Source organism: Chelonia mydas, chromosome 2 (genome assembly GCF_015237465.2).
Source record: "Chelonia mydas isolate rCheMyd1 chromosome 2, rCheMyd1.pri.v2, whole genome shotgun sequence".
Lineage (NCBI taxonomy): Eukaryota > Metazoa > Chordata > Testudines > Cheloniidae > Chelonia > Chelonia mydas.
This window is the reverse complement of record NC_057850.1, coordinates 178108082-178130966: the sequence shown is the minus strand read 5'-3', so window position 1 is coordinate 178130966 and position 22885 is coordinate 178108082. Positions and strand designations below refer to the sequence as shown.

Sequence of the window (22885 nt, the reverse complement as noted above, 5' to 3'; positions counted from 1 at the left end):
CCTGCAAGGCAGGGCTTGTGTTGCCAGAGGTTTGTGGCTAGTAACAGACCCGGAGCAGACACAGACAAGGGTTCCTCACATTAAGGGTAGGTGGTAGCCATGTGCCTCACAATCCCGGGAAGCATTACAGTCTTCCCCCAGGGAGAACCCTCCCTCTGGCCCCAGAGAGAGGAATGCAATCTGCTGCCATTGCTGGTGGAGAGCAGAAGACAAGGGGCAATCTGACTGGGGAATAAAGTAGACTCCATGGGGTGGGGAGGGTGAATGAAATGTAAAGCAGGACCTTGACAGTGAGCCCAAGAAGCTTAAAACTGATGTGGTGGAGGCAGAGAAGCCACCCAAGGGATTTAGAGTCAGGTTACATGATCAGTTCAGTGAGCATGGGATACATTTTGAAGTGGACAGAACAGGGTGATGTGGGTGGTGCTAGAGAGGTGAAGGAGGAGGTGGTGGTTACAACAAGCAAGATAAAAACCTTGATGGACAAAATTGTTTTAGTTGCATGAAACCAGAATTAAAAAGGAACCGAAATCTCTTGGCTCCTCCCACTTTCCATGCGTATCTTAAACCAGAGAAGTAACGAACAGTTGGCCGTTTGCGTTTCTAAAACAAAATTCATCCCTGGTACAGCTGGACACAACTCACATTGAAACCAGTGGGAATTGCTCCTATACCTACCAGGGCACAATTTCACCCAAGGGGGTTTTGCTACCACTTATTTCTCTACTGTTTGAGAGGAGCCACCTTTAGGGCCCCAGAGTTAGAGCAGAGCATGCATGTCCAAGCGGAACCACATGCTTACAATGATGCCACTAATTCTAATAAAAACAAGGAGTCTGGTGGCATCTTAAAGACTAACAGATTTATTTGGGCATAAGCTTTCCTGGGTAAAAAACCACTTCTTCAGATGCATGGAGTGAAAAGTACAGATGCAGGCATTATATATTGACACATGAAGAGAAGGGAATTACCTCACAAGTGGAGAACCAGTGTTGATAGGACCAATTCGATCAGGGTGGATGTGGTCCACTCCCAATAATTGATGAGGAGGTGTCAATTCCAGGAGAGGCAAAGCTGCTTTTGTAGTGAGCCAGCCACTCCCAGTCCTTATTCAAGCCCAAATTAATGGTGTTAAATTTGCAAATGAATTTTAGTTCTTCTGTTTCTCTTTGAAGTCTGTTTTGTTCAAGTATAGCTACTTTCAAATCTGTTACAGAATGTCCAGGAAGATTGAAGTGTTCTCCCACTGGCTTTTGTATGTTACCATTCCTGATGTCCGATTTGTGTCCATTTATTCTTTTATGTAGGGACTGTCTGGTTTGGCCAATGTACATGGCAGAGGGGCATTGCTGGCACATGATGGCATATATCACATTAGTAGATGTGCAGGTGAATGAGCCCCTGATGGTGTGACTGATGTGGTTGGGTCCTCTGATGGTGTCACTAGAGTAGATATGGGGAGAGAGTAGGCAATGAGGTTTGCTACAGGGATTAGTTCCTGGGTTAGTGTTTCTGTGGTGTGGTGTGTAGTTGCTGGTAAGTATTCGCTTCAGGTTGTAGGGCTGTCTGTAAACGAGGACTGGCCTGCCTTCCAAGGTCCGTGAGAGTGAGCACATTATCAACGGTCTACAACCTATCCTGGAAAACGATCCCTCACTCTCCCAGACCTTGGGAGGCATCAGGACACACACAGTAAAGCCATAGGAAATAAGGAACAGAGGAAACAATGTGAGACTATTATTTCTGTGGAGCTATGAAAATCTTTGGGGCGGGAATACTCAGTGAGACAGTAGGGGAGGAAGAGATTGTGGTATAAAATACCCAGGAAAAGGTTAATCCGCTCTTAGAAGTTGCTATTGCAGTTATCTGTGTCCTGCCTTCCGGGTACAGTGCGTGCTGTCAGCATTTGCTTGGATGATATAATGCTTTTAACTAGGGACTGGCAAACTTTTGTGCCTAATTTCAAAGGCACAGAAACATGCTGGGTTTCAAATCAGAGAGTGAACTCAAGCCTTCTAGGGTTCATCTGTGTGATTTTATTGTAAGTCTTGCACTATTTCGTTGGGGGGGGTGGGAGGGAGTCTTAAACCCCCAGTTTCTGAACTCATGAGTAGCTCAGCTTACTTTTATTTTATTTATAAGTGAAAGTTTCTAGCTCTTATGCTTGCAGGAAAAAAAGTAACCCTAAAGCCTAAAAACAGAAAAGTATCCCACATGTATTGGCTCAAAAATCGTGAGATGTCTTTAAGTAATCTAATGGGGAGTGAGGGGTTTCAGGCCTTGACTCATTATTTTCAAATTGTGGGGATTGGTAATCCTAGAAGTTTGGGTTGCTGCTGTCTTCAGCAGCTAGGATCAAGATCTAGGTGTAAACTTTGTAGCTCAAATTTCTCCGGAGTTCAGATCTGGGGTTTTGTTGTGGCCTTGTCTCTAGAGAGAGATTAAAAATCTTGAAACTGTGTACATTTTTGCTCTGATGAGCTAAAATGTTCAGTCTGATTCTGATCTCACTTACACCAGCGAAACATCATATTAGCTCCAGTAAGTCAGTAGCCTCACAGTAGCATTAAATTTGTCTGAAAGAGATGAAAATCAGGCAAACCGTGTATGTGACTGTTTCATGACATGTCTTTTAAGATCTCTTTCAGTGTTCAACAAAATGAATTAGCTTAAACAGAAATCTTTGTTTAAAGAATCAGTGTTGGCTTGACTGCAGTGTAATCATGTATGTGACTAATACTATATTTTACATCTTTTGCCATTTACATTTTCACAAAAGTCTTCAACTCTCCCCAATTAGCTGGTCGCTTGCATCATCCTCCCTCTAGTAGATTAGGATAAATCAGAAGCAAAGATATGCATTCACATCCAATAGCATACTTAGGGTTCTCTAATGGGCCAATTTCTCCTCACAATGTAGTTACAGATAACTAGTTTCAGTCAAACTTTCAAAACATGGGGCCTGATTCTCCATTGCCTATGTAACCCACACATCTCCTGGGTGCGGTGCTCTGTTCCATGTAGTGGCACCAAGACCACTTAGAGAAAGATTAATGAGTCTTGTCTACAGCCTTAGCTAAGAGCTTGCCAATGACTGGGGTCTGTCAGTGTCACATATGCACCTTGTCCTGTCATTTATATCTGTGCATAGTGGATAAAAAAAAACACTGCCGTACCAGGATTTGCATTTAAATTGCACGTGTGTGTAATTAACTACACTAGGTGCAAAACCATAGAGAATCAGGTCTAGGGCTTCCAAATGTGTTCATTAGTATCATATATAACCACTCAGGCTACAATTTTTGCACTTTTACTTGCATATAAAGTGACCGGATTTATATGAGTACAACTCGTCTGTTTCATCAAGTGCAATTTCAAATGGGATCTGACTGTGCAAATTCTATCATTTTGGTAACAGTGGGCACAAAAGAATTTGCATGCATAAATTTGCACACACAAGTGGCACTCAGGTTGTGGCTTTTTTGAAAACTTTGGGCCTCTCTGTCTAGTTTTCAGCGGAGGTCTTCTCTGGCAAACGACACTGTATCTGAGACTGAGCAAATAATATTCAACAAATCTTAATCTGTCGAACTAGGCGGGGTTTTTTGTGAGGAGGTTGTTTTGTTTTGTTTTTTGTGCTAAAACACTTTATAGTACAGCTTAGTCTTCTGCCCAGGGCGGAAGCATAGTAATGTTTGAGATTTAATTAACTTCATGTGGCACTGCAGAAATGGGTAGCAAATCAATAATGAATGCCATTACAGTCACCTTATGCTGCTATAATTCTCTGTGTTTGGTTGCACTAATGAGGTTTTGTTTCTTTGAGGTCAATAGCAAGCAGGAGATTTATTTTTTTAATTGCTGATCTCATGTCTGTCACTGGGGATATGAAGTAACCTCAGTTGAGACTCTGTTAGTGGGGGCCAATGGCTTAAGACACAAGAGGGGGTATATAAGCCATTTTGCTGGTGCTATTGTACAGTGTTTCTCAGGCTGAGAAATTCCCAGTATTAAACTTCAGTGGATGTAGCTGTGGAAATCGGCAGCTACTTTGTCCTTGTGCTTGGTAGTTAACCATTTCATCTCTGTTTGGTAATGATTCTCCTGGAGAGTAATGGAAGTAAGTGAGTCTTTAGCAAACACTTTAGCATTTGCTTTGAACAGCTCCTCTGGGCTCTTTGTGCATGCCAAGAAAGAAAATGTGTCTGACAACTCACTTTAGGGGTTGTCACGATCTCTCCCAGGAAGGAGTTATCTACATGGAGGCTCTGGCATCAAAGCATCCTCCAGAACTTTTAGTGTGCAGTTGCAGAGTGAACAGCAGGCTAGTGTGCTGTATGTTCACACCCGGGCTTGCCACACATGAAGCCTCCAAGTAGAAGTCACTAGTGAGAAAAAGTTAATTACATTGAAGGGTGTAAAACAGGAGTGCCGAGAATTTTACAACAGAGCAACCTGGACTGTTGTTAACCTGGAGAGCTGAGCTAAGGCAGTGGACCCTCCTTGCATGTTCATCGGACCAATGGAATTGACTGTGGAGAAATATAGGAAAAGAGCCTGAGTATCCCTTGTGCCCATTCCTATGGCTGCCTGGTGTGGAGATGAGGCTATCTCCCATTCATAACAGGGGGACACACCATTTTATGAAGCCTCTGGCCACTAATATCTGCTACAGGCTTCATAATTAAAAAAAAAAATAGGAGCAGAGGTGGAAAGTGGTTATAACAGAGCTCCAAGTCCACTACATCAGGTCTCGTGCCAGGATTACAGACCTGTGCCTGCACTTTCCGGAAAGTATGTAAGCTCATTCCCTTCCATTAATTTGAATTATCACTTCCAATCGCCATTGTTTCCAGTGTAAATAGTTTCTAGTCTAAACAAATGCTCTTAGTTAGCACAGACAGACTCTATGTGGCATGGAAAATTTCAAGAAAGAAAATAAGGCCCAGCATTGCTGTAGTTGAAATAATACTGTGTGATAGGCAAAATGGACATGCTGTATGTCAGAGATAAATGAACATGAAAGGAGATGCATCTTAGGTTTTCCCAGAATGCTTTTCTTTCCCCTGACTGTTTGCCCTCTTTAGACTTCAGAGCCTGTCAAATCTGCCAACTTCTGTAACTCACACGACGATAGGTACCAGACCTCACCCACTGCCCTTCATAGCACTGCTAATTCTTTGCAGGAGCACTGACGCAGTACCTGAATTACCGGAAAATTACACAGACATTCTGGTCAAACATATAGTGCTGTAACTCTTGATCTTCACTCATTTTTATTTTTAAAACCAGGATTTCTAGGACAAAACCCAGTAAATATTGTATCTGTTTCCACTGAATTGTAAAGGAAGACATTTAAAAAAATACATAATCTACCTCACTGAATTCATTCCTCTTCCAGCATCCTTTAGCAGCTGTTCTTGAAATAGCCTTACCTGCCACTCAAGGACCGTATGCCATAGGTGTACGGCACTTTAATTTCTGTAAGGCTTGAACACACAGGAGCATATATTCTCCCCAGGATGTATGTGTATAACACTCTGTAATGACTTTGTTGTTGTACCTATTAAGAAGGCAGCAATAGAGTTGTTTGTTAGAGCCTACAGGAGTAATGAGTTTTCTCCTTGCAAGCTCTTTTCTTAACTCTCAAGTTGCTAGTTGGATTTTGGAGTGGATTATGTAGCTCACTGGAGTGGAGTCATTACATTGCAGTCCCATCAGTGGGATAATCCATTCCCAACATACTGTTAATATCAGTGGGAATTTACATGTACGCACAAAGTTGACGATACACCTCACAACATGACCCTGACCAGCTGTGTGTTTTTAAAAAAAGAGAAAAAAGTGACCAACCCTTCTGTTGTTGCATTGCAGCTCCAGAAACTGAAAAGATCGCTCTCTTTCAAGACCAAAAGCTTACGGAGTAAAAGCGCAGACAACTTTTTCCAGAGGACGAACAGTGACGTGAAATTACAAGTTGATTTGCTGCCTGAGGTGAGCACCAGCACCGGCCAGCTCCCCAGCTCAGAGAGCCAGTCCTCCACACCTATCAAACTCCAACAACAGGCAGAAAGCAATCAGGTTCATGTTTTCCAGGAGCACATCTTCAAAAAACCCACTTTCTGTGATGTCTGCAACCACATGATTGTTGGTAAGAATTATTTTGTTTGTGTGTGAGAGACAATGTGCAGAGTGGCGTTCCCAGACCATATGTGACCACAGAGATGTTCTTGACAGTACTAGTGCAAAGGAACTTGGGCTGGTGATCCATATCAGCCAGCCCATTGACATGATCGTGGGCTCCTTGAGCTCACACTTTAAGCTGTGTAGTTAACATCGGTTGCAGCTTGACCCAAATAACAGATGTCTCCCCATGATGACACACATAGGTATCACAACTCAGAAGCTATGGAGCCAAATTTTGCCCTGTTGGGTTTTGATGAACATGGGTTCCTGTTGGCTGTACTGCTAGAAAATATGGTAAAATGTCATTCATTGTAATGAATCAAATAGAATGAAAGTCCCACACTATTTCACTGCATTCCCAAGTGTTAATTACTATTCTGATTCACCCTACAGAGATTATGTGTAAATTTGCCCAAGTATGGAGGCTTGCCACACCAGCTTTGCAATAGGGCTGCAGAAGAAGAGATAGAGAGAAGGGTGCAGGCAGGATGGTGGAACAGAGGCTGCATCCTCTGCATGTCATTGGGAGGGGGTCCATGCTAGCCATCAATAGACCAACAGGGAAGCTGTTATTCAAGAATGTTGGCTGGCACACTCGGTGTTACAGATGATTCACTTCACCTGGGATGATTATTCTCCCACAGACAATGATGTAAAGCAGAAGCAATTCCATTAAAATCAACTAACTACTGTAAAAGTGAGTAAGTGAGAGGAGAACCGGACCCATGTTATTCCTCAGGAAAAATTAGAGTGGGGCAGTGAATACTTTCATGTAGAAAAAGTGACACACTTCCTTAGCTCAAATATTAGACAGAAACCTGCAGCAGCACAATGTTCTTCAGCATGGTGACAGGTTTCAAAATGCCAGGTCTGATGTAAGAAAATATTTTGTTTTCTGAGCTGTACGTTGGACCAGTGTAAACTGGTGTAACTCCATGGAATTCGGGGAGCTGATGTGGATGTGGCAGAGCTGAAAAGGATGTGGCACCTTGTATGTTGTGAGGGTCTCTGGCTCTCTTATCTAAGGATACTAGTATGCTGGTTTTTTTCAGTTGGCGGCATTGGTCCTGTCTTAGCTAACTTTTCCAGAGTTCCTGGGGCCTTGAGCCGTCCTGCAGAGTTTTTAAATGGATGGTGGGTCTGCAGAAGACAAGACTGTCCAGGACTTCAGCTGTATTTAGTGATATTCCTATTGTGACGTTCCCCAAAGGTACTCAGGGTCATAAGGCACCTCACCACTACCTGTCCTTAGCATGAAGGAGTCTTGTCTGTGCCTGCTGTGGGTCAGCTCCCTGAAACCACCAATCTCTGGCAGCACAAGCACTGCCTTCCAAGCCTCTGCAGGTCTTGCTCTCTTTGTACAGGTAGCGATAGGCAAACACCACCTCCCAAGTCCTCAGAGCATTTCCTGCAGCGTCTAGCCCGTTTTCCAATGAACACCCATTGAATTACCTAGGCCTGCTGTTCCCAAAGGAACAGCGCACACCAGTTTGTAAGATTCTACTCAGGCCCTTCACTTTCCTTAACACCACAGCACTGAGATGTATTTATAGTGAAAATAAGAATAAATTTATTATCAAAGAACAGAGATTCCAATGATGGAGAGTAAGAATATTGGAAACAAATGGTTACATACAAAACAAAATCATAACATGCTTTTGAGAGACTTCAGTGAATTAACAGATTAACCTTCTGTCTAAAGAAGCTTATCTCTCCCAAAGTCTTCTCCAGTATTTTCAACCACGCCTGGTTGTGACCCCTCTTTTACAAAAGAAATTTGCTGTCCATTTACTTCCTTGGTGAGGGATGCTCAGGCATCTCCTTTGTCTTCCTGCTCCCCCAAATATACTCAAACAAACCTTTGATGTGCATCTCAAGATATCCCGGTAAGCCTTCTGTACCTCCTTGTGGAAGAGGTTCTTGGGTCACACCTATACTAAAAAGGAAGCCTCTGAATTTAAAATGTATTTTAAATAAAGTTTAAATATAATGTGGCAGTTGAAGACAGTGCTGCTTGCTGATCTTGGGCATACAGGATCTGGGGACAGGTCATCAAGTACTATTATATATAAGGTTTATAGCCTTAAAAAAAATCTTTAGAGGAGGAGAATAGTTTCCTGTTTGAGATCAGAGGCCAGGAGGATGGGACAGAGTATTAACACCACGGAATACTAGAGGCCTAGAGCAAAAGAAGTGTGGTTGGTGTGGGTCTGATTGAGGACAACAGGTTATTTAAACCTAACAGGCCAATGTGGATTTGATCTCAAGTATTAGTTTAAACAATGTATACAGCTGAGAATATAAGCTCAGAACAACTTTGCTTCCCACTGTTCACATTTTTAACTGTCTCTCACTAATGCTGTGAATGGTGTACATTAGTAAGACTGAAAACCAATACAATTCCAAAATATTATTGCTCTAGGTAGGTGGGGCCTACTCCCTGCAGCAAGTGCAGCTCCCACAAGTCAAGTTCTTATACACCCTTTGCCTTTGTTCAGCTTCCTTTATGACACAATTTAAACAGGCAAGGCCTGAAGCACAGCAATACTACAAAACATCAGTTTGGCCCTACCTGCATCCTGAGCTGGATATTCCCAGGGCTTCCCCTTGAAGGGCTTCCTAGCCTACACTTTAGCCCTTTTGCTACAGAAAGAAACCTTTTATCCCTGCTGAGTTGAAGCTAATGTGACCTACTTTCTCTGGCTGCCTGGAGGAGTCAGGTGAATAGCTCAGACCTCTGCTATGCAGCTGTTGGTGCATCTTCCGCTTGAAGGTGCAAGGCAAAGGTGTTTTGCGTTTATTTTACCACATGGTACTCTACAGTCTAGACACCCTGTAAAGTGACATATGGAACTGCTTCTCATACACAAAGTGCTGCTCTATTACAGCAGTCCCCTCCATCTCTTCTTCCCATAGCCATGTCTGATTTTATAGCATTGTATTATGGACTGCATGTGGTAACTGAATATTAATATTTGATATAGCTCAATCACTCCCGATAAGCTGGGTAACTATGGGCCATAGGGCTGTTGAAACAAAACGGGCAGTTTTTCAGGAAATCTCATCGTATTTCCTGCTTCTAAATGAAATAGCTTGTGCCAACCCACTTCTGCCCTGGTCAGTTGTGATTCTGAATTTTCATTGTAATAACATAACACCTTTTATTCCTTCCATTCATATTTTCCATCAGCTGTGATATTTAAGGGTAATGAGCGTATGGCTTAAAATTCTTTATTGATTGGAGTGAAGGGAAAGGCTGAAATATGTTTTGAAGACTTGTAAAGGTCACTGAGAGAAAGAGTCCAGGAAAATCTCCGCTTGGCTTCAGATGGTTTGATATTTTTTTTTTGTCATCCAGAAGGATTCCAGGCTCACCTTAAATGGAGCACTGATCTATGAACTGAACAGCACAGTTGAGTATGGTGCTGAATGATGAGCTCTGCATAGCATGATCGTCTGTCTTGCCAGTGTGTCAAAATCTTACTGTAGCTTAAGAGCTAACAAGAAACTTACAACACAGACAGCAGGCTCTCTATGCTGCTCGTTTCACTGAAGGCAAAATTAAAACAATGGAACATGAAACATCATTATCCTACAGAAAATGTGCACATCACATCCCTCTTTGTCATCAAGTACAATGAGCCCAATTCTGCCTTTCAGTGTGGGCTCTCTTATTGTCTGTTTGTTCTTTTTACAGATGTCAAGTCAGGAGATAAAGGTCAAATACATATAACTGGTTCCAATATACAGAAAAGGATGGGTACAATGAAAAGCTACTCTAGTGCTTTTCATATAGTGCATCCCAAAATGCATTACAACCCATTCAAAAGCACCCAAAAGGTAAAATTCCTATGGAAATGACCAAGACATGGAACAATAATATGCTTTAAGCTTGGCCTTAATGATGGGAGGCCAAGTGTTACTCTCAGTTTTTTGGGCGCAATTCCCTTGTGCTAGAGTTGCAAAAGGAGGATTTGGCACAGAGGCAGTTGCTGCCTGTCAGACCAAACAAGGGAGAGCCTTCCCCATTCAAGGGCGCACTACAGGATAACGGGAGCTCCCATCTTAAGGCAGTTTCTTGCAGTAGTACTTTGAGGATGTCTATACTGTAATAAAACACCCATGGCTGGCTCATGTCAGGTGACTTGGGCTTGCTGATCTTAGGCTGCAGAACTATAAAGTTGCAGTGTAGATGTTTGGGCTCGGGCTGAAGCTTTACTCTGGGACTCTCACCCTTCATGGGCTCCCAAAGCCCAGGCTCCAGCCTGCGCACAAATGTGTACGCTGCCATTTTATAGCACTGTACCCCAAGCCCAAGTCAGCTGACACTGGCCAGTCATGAGTGTTTAATGGCAGTGTAGATGTACCATTAGAGACCAGCTGAATTAAAAAAAAGAGAGAGAATTTCTCTCTCTAACGGCAGCAATGGGGAAGGTTGAAAATCAAATATCTGTAGGTTTGAAGAAGTTTCCAGAGCACAGAAGACTTTTATGTGCATGTGTGTTTGAGTGTATTTGATTTTACTGAATTGAGTTCCAACTTATCAGAAGCTTCTGCTAAAGACTGAAATAAAAGAACAGGAGGAAAATAAGATGAACTTCAGGCCACGTTAAGAACATAAGAACGGCCATACTGGGTCGGACCAAAGGTCCATCTAGCCCAGTATCCTGTCTTCCGATACCAGGTGCCCCAGAGGGAATGAACAGAACAGGCGAACACCAAGTGATCCATCCCATCGCCCATTCCCAGCTTCTGGCAAACAGAGGCTAGGGACACCATCCCTGTCCATCCTGGCTAATAGCCATTGATGGACCTTTCCTCCATGAACTTATCTAGTTCTTTTTTTAACCCTATAGTCTTGGCCTTCACAACATCCTCTGGCAAGGAGTTCCACAGGTTAACTGTGCATTGTGTGGAAAAAAACCCACTTCCTTGTTTGTGTTAAACCTGCTGCTTATTAATTTCATTTGGTGACCCTAGTTCTTGTGTTATGAGAAGGTGTAATAACACTTCTTTATTTACTTTCTCCACACCAGTCATGATTTTATAGACCTCAATCACATCACTCCCTTAGTCGTCTCTCTTCCAAGCTGAAAAGTCCCAGTCTTATTAATCTCTCCTAATATGGCAGCCGGTCCATACCCCTAGTCATTTTTGTTGCCCTTTTCTGAACTTTTTCCAATTCCAATATATCTTTTTTGAGATGGGGCGACCACATCTGCACACAGTATTCAAGATGAGGGCATACCATGGATTTATATAGAGGCAATATGATATTTCTGTCTTCTTATTTGTCCCTTTCTTAATGATTCCCAACATTCTGTTTGCTTTTTTGACTACCGCTGCACTTTGAGTGGATGTTTTCAGAGAACTGTCCACAATGACTCCAAGATTTCTTTCTTGAGTGGTAGCAGCCAATTTAGACCCCATCATTTTGTATGTATAGTTGGGATTATGTTTTCCAATGTGCATTACTTTGCATTTATCAACACTGAATTTTATCAGCCATTTTGTTGCCCACTTTTGAGAGATCCTTTTGTAGCTCTTCACAGTCTGCCTGGGACTTAACTATTTTGAGCAATTCTGAATCATCTGCAAATTTTGCCACCTCAATGTTTACCCCTTTTTCCAGATCATTTATGAATATATTGAATAGGACTGGCCCCAGTACAGACCCCTGGGGAACGCCGCTATTTACCTCTCTCCGTTCTGAAAACTGACTGTTTATTTCTACCCTTTTTTCCTATCTTTGAACCAGTTACCAATCCATGAAAGGACCTTCCCTCTAATCCCATGACAGCTTACTTTGCTTAAGAGCCTTTGGTGAAGGACCTTGTCAAAAAGAAAAGGAGTATTTGTGGCACCTTAGAGACTAACCAATTTATCTGAGCATAAGCTTTCGTGAGCTACAGCTCACTTCATCGGATGCATACTGTGGAAACTGCAGAAGACATTATATACACAGAGACCATGAAACAATACCTCCTCCCACCCCACTCTCCTGCTGGTAATAGCTTATCTAAAGTGACCACTCTCCTTACAATGTGTATGAAAATCAAGGTGGGCCATTTCCAGCACAAATCCAGGTTTTCTCACCCCCTCCCCTTTTTTTCCAAAAACCACACACACAAACTCACTCTCCTGCTGGTAATAGCTTATCCAAAGTGACCACTCTCCCTACAATGTGCATGATAATCAAGGTGGGCCGTTTCCAGCACAAATCCAGGTTTTCTCACCCTCCCCCCCCACACACACACACACAAACTCACTCTCCTGCTGGTAATAGCTCATCCAAACTGACCACTCTCCTTACAATGTGTATGATAATCAAGGTGGGCCATTTCCAGCATAAATCCAAGTTTAACCAGAACGTCTGGGGGGGGGAGGGGGTTTGGAAAAAACAAGGGGAAATAGGCTACCTTGCATAATGACTTAGCCACTCCCAGTCTCTATTTAAGCCTAAATTAATAGTATCCAATTTGCAAATGAATTCCAATTCAGCAGTTTCTCGCTGGAGTCTGGATTTGAAGTTTTTTTTGTTGTAAGATAGCGACCTTCATGTCTGTAATTGCGTGACCAGAGAGATTGAAGTGTTCTCCGACTGGTTTATGAATGTTATAATTCTTGACATCTGATTTGTGTCCATTTAGTCTTTTAGGTAGAGACTGTCCAGTTTGACCAATGTACATGGCAGAGGGGCATTGCTGGCACATGATGGCATATATCACATTGGTGGATGTGCCAACCTGAAGCAAATACTCACCAACAACCACATACCACACAACAGAACCACTAACCCAGGAACCTATCTTTGCAACAAAGCCCGTTGCCAACTGTGTCCACGTATCTATTCAGGGGACACCATCACAGGGCCTAATAACATCAGCCACACTATCAGAGGCTCGTTCACCTGCACATCCACCAATGTGATCACCCAACTCAAATGTGAAATTGCAGAACTGTAGTCTGTAACCTATCATTTAAATCAGCTTCTGTACCAAACGACTGGAGGATAGCTAACATGATGCCAATTTTTAAAAAGGGCTCCAGAGGTGACCCCGGCAATTACAGGCTGGTAAGCCTGACTTCAATACTGGGCAAACTGGTTGAAACTATAGTAAAGAACAAAATTGTCAGACACAAATATGAACATAATTTGTTGGAGAAGAGTCAACATGGTTTTTGTAAAGGGAAATCATGCCTCACCAATCTATTAGAATTCTTTGAGGGGGGTCAACAAGCATGTGGACAAAGGGGATCCAGTGGATACAGTGTACTAGATTTTCTAGTAGAAAATAGACTTTAGATTTTCAGAAAGCCTTTGACAAGGTGAATGCCATCTGGTCATGGTGACTTATTACTGTTTAGTTTATCAGTTTGTTCCAAAACTTCCTCTAATGACACCTCAATCTGGGACAGTTCCTCAGATTATCACCTAAAAAGAATGGCTCAGGTTTGGGAATCTCCCTCACATCCTCAGCCGTGAAGACCGATGCAAAGAATTCATTTAGTTTCTCCACAATGGCCTTCTTGTCCTTTAGCATCTCGATCATCCAGTGGCCCCACTGGTTGTTTAGCAGGCTTCCTGCTTCTGATGTACTTTCAAAAAGTAATAGCAATTTTTTTTGAGTCTTTGGCTAGCTGTTCTTACAAATTCTTTTTTGGCCCTCCTAATTACTTTTTTACATTTCATTTGCCAGTGTGTTTATGCTCCTTTCTATTTTCCTCACTAGGATTTAATTTCCACTTTTTAAAGGATGCCTTTTTGCCTCTCACTGCTTCTTTTGCTTTGTTGTTTAGCCACGGTGGCGCTTTTTTTTGTTCTCTTACGATGTTTTTTAATTTGGGGTATTACATTTCAGTTGAGCTTCTATTATGGTGTCTTTAAAAAGTCTCCATGCGGGCTAGCAGGGATTTCACTTTTGGCGCTGCACCTTTTAATTTCTGTTTCACTAACCTCCTTGTTTTTGTGTAGTCCCCCTTTCTGAAATGAAATGCTACGGTGTTAGGCCTCCGTGGTGTTTTCCCCGCCACAGGGATGTTACATTAAATTATATTCTGGTCACTATTACCAAGGACCCTGTTCTACGCAGAGCTTTGGGTGTTTCTTCCCAGTTTTTGTTTCTTATCTCATATTTCACTTGTTTGAGGCAGAATGTGATAACTCAGCTCAATATCAGGTGAAGGAAAAAGTCTGTCAGCATTTAATATCTAAGCACCAGCAAAGACAGGAACTGTAAATGTAATGTCATGTCAGAAAAAAGAAACTTAAAAATGATAGGGTGATCAAAACCACACGTCCTCTCTTTTCTCCCAGTCTATGGAGTGTCGTCACTCATCACTATAGTACTTTGCATTTAGCAGAAAACATGGTGTCAGTACTTCACACTTAGAAGAAAACATTGTGTATTTAAAAAACCCTGCTCCATCTGTGGCCCTCTTCTAAACATTTTACTCATTTATGGGTTCATGTCCCATAATGACTCAGATGGCAAAAAAAAATCTTATTTTCCACACATTCCATGCAGACTGCATGTAGTTAATACATCCTGTCTAAGGCAAATATAAATGGTATATCAAGAAATTAACCCAACTTGGTTTTAAAAATATCTGACATGAAAATAAATCTGTTTAGAAATGTATTTTCAGTGTTCCCAGTTAGTAAATAGCCATTCATTTTAAACAACCTTATAACAAGTTATTTTCTTTAATTGTTAACACAGCAGTTGACTTTCACTACTCACCTTAACTCTGACCCATAACCTCCACCCACCTTATGGTGATATGTATATTACAACAGCTATAAATCCATGAATAACTAATTTTCATTAGATCATTGAATATAAATTAAAGCAATAATACCTTCTGGATAGATGTCTGTTCACCCTCGCCTTCATAAGGCCACTGTGAGGATTTAGGGGGTATTCTGGGATCAGCAGCCCATATAATAGATAGTGAATTCAGATCTTGCAAAAACGGGAAGTGGACAAGGCAAATGATCTCTGGCTGCCTAGATGCTGATCATCTGTGACATATCCATTCACGGCTGGTCCTGTGACTGCAACAGTCCTAATCTTATGTAGATTTTACCACTCTGATACCTTTGTCACTTAAGAGAGAGATTACTGCAGCATGCTCTCCTTGCAGAGTTCTTGTAACTTTCTCCAATCTGGAAAAAACACACTTTATTTTATTTTTCCTGTGGAAAAGTTTTTTTAAAAGAAGAATAAAACTGGAGGGGGCTGGAGGAGGAGAGACAGAAAAAAATCAGAACGTTTTAATAAAGTGCAATACAAAATTCATGCATTTGTAATCCTACTTATCCCTCCAACAATAAAACAGCGCACACTGACAAGCCAAATTCAGATGCAGTGTAAGCAGGTATAACTCAATTGCACTGAGGTTAATGGAACTGTGGCCATTTACACCAAAGCTGAATGTGGCCTCCGTCGTCAAGGCTTTGCTATGAAACCTTCTGTTGAAAAGACATGGGTTTGATATTTTAGTAGTGGGGGGGGGGGGAGTTTGCTACATATAGTATATGTTCAGTTGTTTGGGTTTTTTTTCTGTTTAAGTAATTGACCTAAAGGATGTATTGCTGATGAGAAACTCCTAAGCTATGTGCATTACCTGTCGTACCTTTGACTGCTTTTTCTGAAACTGAAGTACTTTGTAACCAAAAGTGTGCACATGGAAAAATCCATCACAGGATTCATGTGCACTAGGGTTCGTGCCTCAGAATTAGGATAAAGTACTGAGTTTTATCTCTGTTGAATTTAAGCTTCCTAATTGAAGGCTCAATGTGGCAAACTGTTTGTGTGCCTGAGTAGTCCCCTAAAGCCAATGGCCAAGATTGTTCCCTTTTGAGGAGGAACCTGCAGGAGTGGATTTTGGTGGAGGAAATCTTTATGGGAAAAGTTTATAGGAACAGCACTGAAATCTGGCAGGTCCGAATGAAACCAGGCCATTCACAGAGAGGCTCTGTGCCATCACATGAGGTTTGGGCCCAGCCAGACGTGCCAGCTGGCTCCTTTCCAGAGCCGCTTCTTGGCTGTGATAGTTCCTAAGACTCCTGTGAGACTCAGTGCAAAGAATAATCCCGCTTGTGACTGTATTAACTTTTTCACTCGATCTTTCAGGCTCAGCGGAAAAATGATGTGCATTGCTCTCCTTCTGTGCTCACTCCCAGTCTCTCTCCAGCCATGTCTACACTAGCACTTATGTCAGCAAAACTTTTGTTGCTCAGGGGTGTGGAAAAAACACTCCCCCCCCCCCCCCCCGAGTGACATAAGTTCTGCCAGCATAAGCGCTTTTGTGCACAGCACTATGTCAGTGGAAGAGCATCCCAACACAGCTACCACCACTCATTGAGCTGGTTTTATTATGTCGATGGGAGAGCTCTCTCCCATCGGCATAACAAAGCGACGCAAGCAATCTTACAGCAGCACAGCTATATCGGTACATCGGTGCTGCTGTAAGCGTGGACATGGCCTTCTTCCCAGTCTCCACACTATCCCCCAGCACAGACTCTGTTCTAGGGGAGTGGGAGGAATATTGCCACAGACATTGATTAAACCCGTTTCTATACAGAATGGGGGAGATCTGCATCTGACGGTTCTACTCTGTGTGGGTATAGGAGGCACGATCAGGCCCAATGGATCTATTGGTGTGAGTAAGGGCTTAGAGGATTGAGCCATATTCTTCCTTTCAAAGGGTATTATAGATATTATTATTGCAAGAGGACAGAGTAATTCCCTTATCCCTTTAGGTGTATTTTCAAAAGCACCTGGGAGAATTAGGTGCTCACTCTGCCTCTGATGGGAGTTTGGCACTTTCTTCATTGAGACACTCTTGAAAATCCCAGCCTCCTGTTTACTTTAGCTTCACCTCGTCCCTTCTGTGAAGAGCTAGTGGGAAACCGACATGAAACACTCGGAAAAGGTGGCAGCAGAACTTGGTATAAAACTGTAACTTAAAAATCCCTGTTAGCTTGAAATTAATATTGTAACAGGCTGTGACTTTTCTGTTAAAATTGGCGATTAATAAGTACTAACCCCTACCATTGATAATGTAACACAGTTAAATGTAGCACTAGTTATACTGGAGTAGTTCATAGGCAATCAGCTGGGCCTTTTGTAATATAGCCATGAAAGAACAGTAATTGATTCCAGCCCTGTAGCTATCTCTCCTGTTGCTTTTAAGAGTGCCCAGTGATATCCAGCCATAAATCTGTAAAGAAACAGAGGAATGTACAGCACCTCTGTGTGAAATTAATATTTCTCTTTGGTAGTAGGGATCTAAGCATACTTTAAAGTGAATACTGAAAAGCAAATATTGGGTCTGTTTATCCTTTGAGAGGACTTGCTCCTCTGAGATGAGGTTAGAATTTTATCTTTAAATTGGAAGATCAGGGACTGTTTAGCCTAGAAAAGAGCTTGGAAGCCCACTTCAAATTCTAATTTGTCCTTGCAAGGCATCAAGCATAGCTCACATTTGTAACTTTATTATTTTTAACTGACTGTAAATTTTAGAAAATTAATGTGTTTAATCTCCAGTTAGACACTTTCAAGCAGCTGGGTAAAGTTTGTTGCCTAGCAAACGGGAAGGTGGGCAAAACTTTCAAAAGTACGTTGTCAAGGCACTTTGAACCCAGACTACTTGTGAAACTACCACTACCGCTGAAACAATTCTCACTAAATGCGTTTTTGACGACCCCATGATTGCTCAGTAGCGACATTGCCGCATCGAGCAGTACAACAGAAGAATGTGGGGAGAAACTGGACTTCAAATGCACCGCTGGGCAGGGTTGGGCGGGGCGGGGGGAAACATTTTCAAAAGAACTGGTAAGTACTTTCCTGAGGTGAATGCAGCTGTCAAGCGTGACTCTCATCTAACCGACCTTTTTAGTAAGCACTTTATTTTTCTACCTCTAGATCTGTCTTTGTAGGCCATCTAAATATTGCAATTATATAGATGACTGCAGTTGCCGCTTGCTTGGTAAGTGTGATGTAGGACCAAGTCAATGGGAGTTCCACCTTAAGGACTGCAGGAACCATAAAGTAAGGAAACTAATGGAGCTGCTTTTTCAAGGAAGTAAAATGTTGCATACATCAAGGATGGCAAAAGCGCCCCACACAGGAAGCTACAGCGTAGCTTGTGGCTATCGTTATCGTTAATACAGTAGCATGGCTTGGAGATGCGATGAACCTAGGAGCCAGCATTCAGCACTGCATGATGGGACCCATTGCTACTCTGGGCCATACTGTCATATTACAAATGGAAGTGGATGCCAGCAGCTCCGTTTTGTGACCACTGTGTTCCTGACAACTGGTCAATATGGATCCTACGTTGGAGAAGTTGAGGTGCCCCAGTATAAACAGACAATGAAGTCTTTGCCTCCTTTGACACAAGTCTATTTTATATGTGTGGTGCAGGGGATATTCTACACCTGCTGACACCCCAGCCTGACATTCATGAGGACACACCAGAGAGCTGATGCTTACGACTAGATTATGAATCATTTTTTCTGCGAACAGACACTCTGATTACAGCCTATCTATGGCTGGGAGGTTCCCTGGTTATCTGCACAAGGTAACTTGGAAACCAAATATTTGGTCACTACCTGAAGAGCATAAGTCTAGGGGTACGTCACCATTGCAATTAAGAACCCATGGCTGGCCTGTGCCAACTGACTCGAGCTCATGAGCTCGGGGCTAAGGGCTGTTCAATTGTAGTGTAGACATTCGGGCTCAGGCTGGAGCCTGGACTTTAGGCCCCTGTGAGCGGGGAGGGCCTTGGAGCCTGGGCTGAAGTCCAGGCCCAAACGTCTACACTGCAATTAAACAGTCCCTTAGCCTGAGTTCTGCAAGCCCAAGTCAGCTGGCAAGGGCCAACTGTGGGTGTCTAATTACACTGTAGACGTACGCTATGTTTCTTATCTCAGCTCTAACCACAGTTCTGTCTCGTGACATTTTGCGCTATGACATTCATTTCATTGACACCAATTATTGTAAAAGGAACCCTATAAATGTAAGTCCCTGTAAATGAATTTTATCTGGGAGAACTCAGGTAAAGCTTCAGGTTTCACTGAGATCCTCTTTGAGGTGCCTTTGGCAGAGTTATGCTCATTTGGTCAAGGGTGACTTTATCTTTCCAGTGTAAGCAACACAAAAAAAATCAATTTTGGACTCAAACAAGTTAAAAACCAGGAATTATTTGCAGAAAGTTTTAATCAAGTAACTCTGAATAAGGAGTTAACTGATCTGTTTGCAGCCAATTCATGAAAAGAAAAGCAAAATTCATCAAGTAAATGATTCATTAGGAGCTACTCTAGAAAGTGATCCTGAGCTCTCTGTGTGAAACTGTGTTGGGAGCAGAGCAGCGGAAACTGTGTAGTGGCGGCCAGAGCCACACAGCTAGCCCAGCGAAGGATGGCTTGAGGGTACTGGGTGGGGACGTGGTGGAACACACCTTACTTCGCTCTTATTAAAAGGACTCGCTTGCACCCCCTGTTTAATCCCTGTTGCACACCCTGGAGTAGTGGAGCTCTGACCAGGCCCATTAATGTGAGGGATCAAGGAGAAAAAGGGCCCGAATATCATCTTCCCCCAGGAGCATCTATGAAGCAGTGTGAGTGTGTGCGTGCGCGTGCACGCGCGCATTGCAAGACTCAACTTTACAGCCACGACCGGTGTTTCCATAATAGATGTAACTGCCTCCCTTGTTGATAAACTCAGTAGCGAGGTTATGGACTGAACGTATGTGAAGATGCCAGCTGGTCCTTCGTTCCAGGCCAGGGTTGAGGCATATTCATTGGCCAGTGTAGAATACAGCAAAGTTCCATATCTAGGGCTGTTGATGGAGCACCTTTCACCAGCACTAATGTGTCTCACACACACACACACACACACGCCAAGGACAATGACACATGAAAAGCTCAAAATAGATCCTGCGCTGCTCTAGATCTTTTAAGAATCATCAGGTATTTGCGTAAAGGAGAACACCTTGCAGTCCTCTTTAAGCATGCGCACAGAATAGTTCCCTGGAGCTTGCCAGGAAGAGAGAGGGTATTGTTAGCAGCAGTATGGGGTGCAATCTGTGTACATGCTTACCGGTGAATACTGATGTGCTGCGCGCTATGGGATGTCTTAAAGTTACTGACAGGGGTCAGCAGTCATCTTCTGGTTTGTTCAGCATGAAAGTTCATATTTACCCTGTTCTGATCCACCTGTAGCCATAGGTGATACTGGCAACCACTGAGGGTAACACATGTGAAAGGGCACCAGAAAAGGGGGCACAGGAAGGCTGTATCTGAAGGTGCAGCAGATTTGAGTCATCCTGTGAAAAACATTTGTTGTCTGGCTCCAACAAGACTCCACTGTTTAGAGGTGCTTTGCATCCAATAGCAAGATCCTTCCTTCTCCCGCAGGCCCTTTTGGTTAACTCCCTTTGAAACACCATTGCAGCTAGTCCTCGGGGGCACCTTTGGGAGAGTAAGCACCAAATCCATTTATTGTCTAGGACTGGGAATTTCGAAGGAGCCTAGGGGGATTAATTGAATTTGAGAGGGATTTGGGTACCTAACTCCCTTAGGTTCTTTTGAAACTCCCAGCCTTGAGCTCTGTCGTACCTAAGGAGGGAGAGCTCTGTTCCCATTCTGAGTGGGAGCTTGTTTGTGATATAGCATTTGTTATCATTAGGGATGGATATAGCCCAAACTTCACCCCTTTCTACAAATCAAACCTGAATCTTTGTAAGGTTCTGATTGGTTCAGATAAACTCCTTTGCTGATTTCCAAAAGCCAGCCCTCAACAAGTCCCTTTGTGAAACATTCACACAAGTCCCCTTACGTTTTAAGTTATGCTGTTGGGGACTGGCTCACCTGATCGACTCCACTGGATCCTAAATACAAGCCACTAGGTTACAACTCTCCCAATTTCCTTCCCTGTCTCTAGTACACTTAGGCCTTGTCTAGGCTTGGGATTTAGCTATCAGACCAGAAACTGGTATATTTGCTGTCGTGCAAACCCCAAGCATAGAGAAGGAAAGCCAAAATTTGCACAGGTTCAGCTTGAATCCAGGGTAAACTCAACAAATGCAAATCATGACTCTTGAAATCTACATCTGGAGTTTGCAGCAGGGCAGCTACTGAACGCTGACTGAAGGCTATTCCCAAATATATACAAGGCTTTAGTCATCTGGCTGAACTAAAGACCAAAGCCTATGACATATAATGACATTTTTATTTACCATTCAAATTATCTTGCTCCAAAGATTGACCCAAAGGAAGAAAAGTTCCTTTTACATGCATTGCAGATATGGAGTGAAACCCTGTATTCGTCATGTGAAAAAGATCTTTCCAGCAAATGAGAGGCTTTCCTCTTTTAAAAAAAATTGATGTCCTTTGCAGCTACTGTGTAGAGTTGTTTTTAAGCTATCACTGCTGTATTGAGTAAACCATAGATCCAGGACCAAATTCTATTCAAAGGTTGTAACTGATGGCAGAGTTTACCTATTTCTGTGTCCAATGCTTAATATGAGAGCTGGTCAGAAATTTTCCAATTAAATGTTTTTCTGTTGGAAAACACTATTTCATCAAAACCGAAACTTTCTGTGGGAAGTATCAATTTCAACAAAATTTTGTTTAAAAAAAAGTTGAAATGAAGCATCTTGATGATAATTACTACTCCATTTCAAATGATTTTTCATTTCAAAATGACTTTTTGCTTCAAAATTTATTTCATATTATAAAAAAAAGTAGGGCTCTTGATTAATCACAATTAACTCACGCGATTAACTAAAAGAAATTAATCATGATTAAAAAATTAATCGCAGTTTTAATTGCACTGTTAAACTACAGAATAGCAATTGAAATGCATTAAATATTTTGGATGTTTTTCTACATTTTCAAATGTATTGATTTAAATTACAACACAGAATACAAAGTAGACAATGCTCACTTTATATTGTTGTTTTTTATTACAAATATTTGCACGGTAAAAATGGCAAAGAAAAGAAATAGTATTTTTCAGTTCACCTCATACAGGTACTGTAGTGCAATCTTTGTTGTGAAAGTGTAACTTACAAATGTAGATTTTTTTTTTTTTTGCTACATAACTGCACCTCAAAAACAAAACAGTGTAAAACTTTAGAGCCTACAGGTCCACTGAGTCCTATTTCTTGTTCAGCTAATCGCTAAGCAAGCAAGTTTGTTTACATTTACAGGAAATAATGCTGCCCACTTCTTGTTTACAGTGAGACTTGACAGTGAGAACAGGCATTTGTATGGCACTTTTGTATCTGGCATTGCAAGGTATTTACGTACCAGATGCACTAAATGTTCGTATGTTCCCTCCTGCTTTGGTCACCATTCCAGAGGACATGCTTCCATGCTGATGATGCTCATTAAAAAAATAATGCATTAACTAAATTTGTGACTAAACTCCCTGGGGGAGAACTGTATGTCTCCTACTCTGTTTTACCCGCTTTCTGCCATATATTTCATGTTATAGCAGTCTTGGATGGTGATTTGACAAAACGCAAAGAAGGTACCAATATGAGATTTCTAAAGATAGATACACCACTTGACTCAAGATTTAAGAATCTGAAGTGCCTTCCAAAATCTGAGAGGGATGAGGTGTAGAGCATGCTTTCACAAGTCTTAAAAGAGCAACACTCTGATGCAGAAACTAGAGAACCT

The 22885-nt window shown here is 42.2% G+C and overlaps 1 protein-coding gene across 2 annotated transcripts in view; it reads left to right on the top strand.

Annotated features, from left to right (window-relative positions):
- Window positions 1-22885, top strand: part of STAC (SH3 and cysteine rich domain) — a 196011-nt gene that overhangs the window by 113633 nt on the left and 59493 nt on the right. For both annotated transcript variants that reach the window (XM_043540672.1, XM_007057225.4), the window contains exon 4: window positions 5875-6151. In XM_043540672.1, coding sequence (XP_043396607.1) covers window positions 5875-6151 — 277 coding nt within the window. The remainder of the gene's footprint in view (window positions 1-5874; window positions 6152-22885) is intronic.